The sequence below is a fragment of the Vespula pensylvanica genome, chromosome 2, assembly GCF_014466175.1.
Source record: "Vespula pensylvanica isolate Volc-1 chromosome 2, ASM1446617v1, whole genome shotgun sequence".
Classification (NCBI taxonomy): Eukaryota; Metazoa; Arthropoda; class Insecta; order Hymenoptera; family Vespidae; genus Vespula; species Vespula pensylvanica.
The window spans coordinates 6,086,842-6,092,841 of record NC_057686.1 but is presented as its reverse complement, the minus strand read 5'-3'; the positions used below and the strand labels follow the sequence as shown (position 1 = coordinate 6,092,841).

General features: G+C 41.0%; 1 protein-coding gene across 5 annotated transcripts in view; it reads right to left on the bottom strand.

Moving 5' to 3' along the window:
* Nucleotides 1–6,000, bottom strand: part of LOC122627166 (neurogenic protein mastermind-like) — a 153,106-nt gene that overhangs the window by 4,425 nt on the left and 142,681 nt on the right. For all 5 annotated transcript variants that reach the window (XM_043808090.1, XM_043808091.1, XM_043808092.1 and 2 more), the window contains 3 exons: nucleotides 5,353–5,694; nucleotides 2,001–2,181; nucleotides 132–437 (listed from right to left, as the gene is read on the bottom strand). In XM_043808090.1, the coding sequence (XP_043664025.1) occupies nucleotides 132–437; nucleotides 2,001–2,181; nucleotides 5,353–5,694 (829 nt within the window). The remainder of the gene's footprint in view (nucleotides 1–131; nucleotides 438–2,000; nucleotides 2,182–5,352; nucleotides 5,695–6,000) is intronic.

Genomic DNA, 6,000 nt, shown 5'->3' with positions numbered 1-6,000 from the left:
AGAGAGAGAGAGAGAGAGAGAGAGAGAGAGAGAGAGAGAGAGAGAGGGGAGAAGAGAGAGGGAGGAGGAGAGAGAGAGAGCGGATCGATTACATGCAATAACGCTCTAAAATAAATCCAGTTAGCGCTTACCTTGGTGACTCTGCTGATTGAATTGCGATCGCATTTGAGCTTGAAAGCCTTGCTGCTGCATCAAAACATGTCTCCATTCCTGCTGTGCACCACGTCCAGCGATACTATTGCCAAGACCGTCCGGAGGTCCTACACTGACGTTCGGCGGCCGTTGATTGTTGGTCCTTGGATAACCCAATCGCTGGTGCATTTGATGCATACCGCTTATTGCGGCCATATTACCGCTGCCCATATACATGTTACCACCGGCCGCGTGCAACGCCTGCTGTTGCTGTTGCTGTGCCATTTGTGGCCTCATCATCGGACCTACATTAACAAGAATTTAGATTTATCATTTTTACAGTTCATCCTTTATTAATCTCAATAACTTTTTAATACGACGAAAACTTTCAAACGAACTTTTGGCAACGGGCTGGCGTTTGTTAAGCTATTCTATTCGAAACTCGTATTCGCAAAATTGGTAGGATGACATTTTATACACTTTACCTCGGAAGAGATTTCATGAAACTTGCTTCGGCCAGATCGATAAGAGCCTTGTGGAGGAAGCCATGGTGGATAAGGATAGTTTCGAATGTTACTCTCTCTTTCACGATTCTACATGTATACGTGTCTCGCTTTACGCTGTCTTTCTAAACTAACCAAGACCCAATAAAACAACGGTACCGAACTCATTTGCGTCGAGCTGTTCTACTGAATGTTTAAATCAACGAAAATACTGTAATTTCAGACAATGCGACGAGACTTTTGCCGTTAAAGATTACATCCTTCCATCCGCGGAAGCCCGCTATCCTCTTACAGATTCCGAATGCATAAATATAAAATTCAAATTTGCTAATACAATTACTTTGAGATTACGTTCGCGCGTAAAATTTGCACTTGATGCAAGAGACAGAGGTACAGAAGGTTTCCAACGAAATTTACGTAAGCCCTTTCTATTCGTGCACATCGCTTTCGTAGATTCTTTCATGAATCTTTTTCGAGCGCCGAGGAAGAACGATTCTCATTAACTTGAGCGCGTTGAAGTGTTACGTTTACGGATATAAAAAGGCTGGGAGAGGATAGGAAAAAGGGAAGATTCTCGTTTGATCCACCTAGGGGTGGAGAAAGGTACTACATAATCGACTGACCGATGCTAGGTCTCTTTGGTAAGAGACCACTCGCGAACTAAGAACCATCACCGTGGAAAGAGCGTTTCGAGCTTTGGCTAAGGATGAAAGAATCAATAATAGGGACGCATTCTCATTACCTTGAGTGCCTTCTAACTCTGGCTGGACGCCAGTACACACGAAAGTGACGTATGGCCGGTACTTTTAGGGAAAAAGAAGAGGAGGAAGATGAAACAAGAGAAACGCAAAAAATATAAAAAGGAAAAAAAAACAGAAGATAAGCAAAAGCTACAGGAGAAACCCAGCCGGCTCGATCTCTCGTCGGTTTTGTATAAATTAAAAAAAAAGGGGCAAAAAAAGGAAGAAAGAAAAAAGATTTACGGGTCCCGATGAATGCTCTCTTTTCTTCCAGCTTTTATCAGGAAAAGAAACATCTTTATTCTTTCGGAAGTGTAAAGATCTCAGCCAGTCGTCGCTTCGTGGTTTTTGCTTTCCTTAACGACAGGTCGTCGATATTTCAAGTCGCATTATGCAACAGGTCTCTAAACTCTAAGGAAAGGTTCGATGCGTCGGACTACTAGTCGCTATTCGCGATCGTGGAAAGGATGATCGTTAAAAAATCGTCTAATCGTGCGAATCAGTAGTTTGCTCGTTATAGAGACGTTAAACGTTCCTCGCTTTCTCTCAAAGAAATTACGTAGCAAAGAGCCGTCGAGATTACCGTTTACGATAAATAAATGAACGATGCAAAATTATAACTCACCGGAAGGTGGCATCGGTTGCTGTGTAACTCTGCGCATAGGTCCAGGATTTGGAAATCTTGCTTGTTGACCCATTCCGATACCAGCGTGCATCATTTGCGCTTGGGCCGCGGCTTTGTATTCTGGTGGAGGTGGCCGCACACCTCCCATTCCTCCTGCCATATGTTGTTGCTGTTGCATCACCTGTGATTATAAAAAGGAAACAACATCGGATCAGTAACGATCGAAGACAAGTTAAAACGATAATGCCGTATATAGAACGATCGCTTTCTCATGCAACGGGAAGAGAATATAAAGACGGTCAACGAAACGGTTCCCGTATCACGCTATATTTTCTACTCTTTGCAAAACTAACAGGAAATACGTTTCATCCGCTTCCGAAATTCGAACGGTCGTCGTCTCGAAAGTGTCACACAAAAAAGAAAAAAAAAAAAAGAAAAAAGAAAAAAAACAAAAGAAGAAAGAAATGTAACACATTTCAAGAATTAAGGATGAAGTGGTTAACGGAAAGAGAGAGAAAGAAAGAAAGAAAGAGAGAGAGAGGGTGTTCCTCCGTGAAACTTTTCGATACGCATCGACGGACGGCTCTCCATGTTACGTGGCTCATTGTCATCTAGCTGCTACGAAGCGTTCGAATTATCGTCGTTGCACAAGCCTCTCGCGGATTGCATTTCCATTTCCTGGTGTTACGCCGGCGCAAGCAACGAACCTCTAGCGAGGAAAAGACGCCGGGCAAACGGACCAAGCAAGAGGAAGACCGTACCGAGTGTACGGAGAGGAGCCAGATACGTTCTTCGTTTTTTCTTTCTTTTTTCCTTCCTTTTTTCCTCTCTCTTTATCTCTCTATCCCTCTCTCTCTCTTACTCTTTCTCGCGTCGTCTCTGTCCTATACATATATATATATATATATATATATATATATATATATAGTCGACGGTAACGTCTTTCCATTCTCGGTCGAGCAACAACCTGTGATTAACCGAGCAACGCCCTTTTGCTCTCTCGAAGAGCCGCGCCAATGGAGAACGGAGGAAGTCATCCTTAAAACGGGCACGTAGTAATTTCGTATGTGCTTTCCAATTGATTTCTGCGAGAACATCGACGAGTTTTCTTTGGGTCATCTACAGCCTGATCCTATTCCATTTTATCAAGAAATAGATCGAGAAATCTTGAATCCGAAAATGTTCAATCTACCTTAATAAAGTTTCAAAGTTCTATTTGTCGAGAGTTCAGATTTCGCAATAGGATAATGAATGATAAGGATGAATAAATATTTTCCGAAGATCGATACGGATAATCTGAACGAAGTTGAGTACTTGCGAATCTACGACGATAGAAGAGGGCTACCATTATTTCCGATCGGTTTTCGATAATGACGAACGAGTCGAGCTGATTTGGAATTACGCGCGTCCATTTAACATCCGTGGGAGCTTAAAAGTTTCCTACTTCCGTTCGCGTACCAGTGATAATATCAAATATATAAGTCGCACGAAATGATTAATTAACGCTCGTCATAAAGTTTTAATACGGTTTGATATTACTAGATTATATGTATGCGTATGATTATAACTGTTACAATTAAAACGAAGATCCAAATTTTACTATCGATTATATACGAAATTCAAACGAATTTAGGTCCCCGTAAAAAATTTTATAAATCGCTCTGTCTCATTACAAATTGTTAATATCATTATCATTGCACTTGATATCGAGATCGGTTACAAAGCTTCTTTACACGTTTCTACATACTAAAGTCCATTGATACGTCGTTGATTTCTATGTCTCTTGATGACCGATTCTCGATCGCATGTTCGCATCGGCATGCGTGTTTTTATAGCGTTTCAGCGCGTACACGTACGGACGAGTAACATAAATGATAGCATAAGAACGAGAGCGAGAAAGAAAGAGAAAGAAAAAGAGAGAGAGAGAGAGAGCGAGAGAGAGAGAGAGAGAGAGAGAGAGAGAGTGAGAAGAAGAAGGAGGGGAGAATCAAAGAGAAACTCGGTAGTTACGATCTAAGGATGACTAACCAATTGCGTGAAACGTACAATTAGTAACTGGAGCACGACTGGAATTGGCTCTCGTGTACCTTAACATTATTGAGATAATGATCGCGTTACAACTGAGTCATCTGTTAATAAACTATACGGCGAGCGTCCGCGAATGTAACGAGAGATATGAGTGGGTGTAAGTATGCTCGGACTGCGCTTCGATTCGTTCCAGTATATCATTTTTTTGCCAGTGGATCAGTCTCGTCCTTTTTTGCTTTTGATATAGATAGTCTTGTGTTAATGTGTTAGGGCTAATTCGTCAACGATGTATCACACTCGTCACGTACGTATTTCCACATGTTATTTTTAGAAGTAACAAAAAAGTAAATAAATTGTTGATACTTGTGGGAATATGAAATAAATATAAATGAAATATGAAATAAATATATCGTTGGTCGAGGGTACGATGATTAGATAGAGATACAGAAGAGAAACGAAAGGCGATAGGTATGTGATACGTCCACTTTCCTATTTTTATCGTCTGAGATATCCTAGAGAGTTCTAGAATAGCTAACGACTTTAGTTTATTTTATTTGTATATAAGCGAATGTCAACCACCGCACGGCCTCATTTTACGATTTCTTCTCGAACTATATGCTCGTTAATAATACATCGCCCGAACATTTTCTCTTCGAGTCAATAATTAGAAAATAAAATGTTTATTTCGATGTTTCGTTACTATCGTATATTTTTTCGAGCCAATCTCTCGCTAACACTGTTATAACATAATGAACACGTGTCTTCCTAATAGATCGTTAAATGTTTAGATCATTATTAAATGCAGATAACGATTCTTATAGCCACATAGATGATCGTAAAGAATTTAGTGAACTAAATCAACCGAATTGAAACGTTGAGTTTAGATACAACGGTTCTATTCCATTTTTCAAACGTAAAGGATCCGTTCCTACTTGTTCCGTCGACTACTTTCTGTTCGTCTTTAAGAAGCCACCGCGCAGCTATTTGTGTCGTTTCTTTCAGGATACAAAAGATACAAAAGTTGGAAAGCCTCTGTTGATACCTGTTGCACATCAGAGGAACATCGCGAGAACGGATTCAGCCGTTGCATTCGGATTTAATGTCTCGGATAATGCGAGGTCTGCGAGATCGTGCCTCGATTCTTCTCCGCTGTTTAATAATCAAACAAAGTTTATTTTTCGGAGAATTATTTTGAAAGAGACTGATCCGAGCTAAGAAAAAGTCCGTTTCGATTATCGAATCAATTCAAGCGTAAGGAACGAAGATCGACGTATAAAAAAAAAAAAGAAAAAACAAAAAAAAAAGAAAGATTTATCCAAGTTACCTGCTGAGCGCGCATCAGTTGCTGTTGCTGAAGGATTTTGGCATGCTGATGTTGGTCCACTTGATTTGGAGGGACCTGCTGAGGATGACCACGAGCACCAGTGGCAGCACCAGCTTGTGGAACGCCACTAGCCGCCGCTGCTGCGGCGGCTGCTCTCTGTCTCAGACTTTGCTGAGTGAAGTTAATGGTCTGAGATTGAGACACAGAGCAGTAAGTATCCGCTTGGCCGGGTCCTGATTGATTGGGTGCCTGTTGTTGATTAAAGTACATGCCCTGCTGAGCAGCCACGGACACTCCAGGTTTCAAATCTCCTGTGAGTTGCATATGCTGACCCGCGGATACCTAAAATCAAAAAATTATTCATCATATAATCACGATTCTCATGTGTTTTTCATTATCTTTTTTCTTATTTCTTTTCTCCCCCTCGTATAGTCGAATTTCTAAAGCGATATCTCTTCGAATTCGCCATTTTTCAATGTAAATCGGCATACTTTACATATCCATGTTTACCGTCGTATAGAGAAGCGAAACTTTCCTATGCGTCGTCTATCCCGAAAATCGTAAAACAGATCCCAGCCAGGAATAAATATTTTACGAGTACCGCGCACGTCGATAGCTCTATTCGGAATCTCATTTAAATTCCTGATC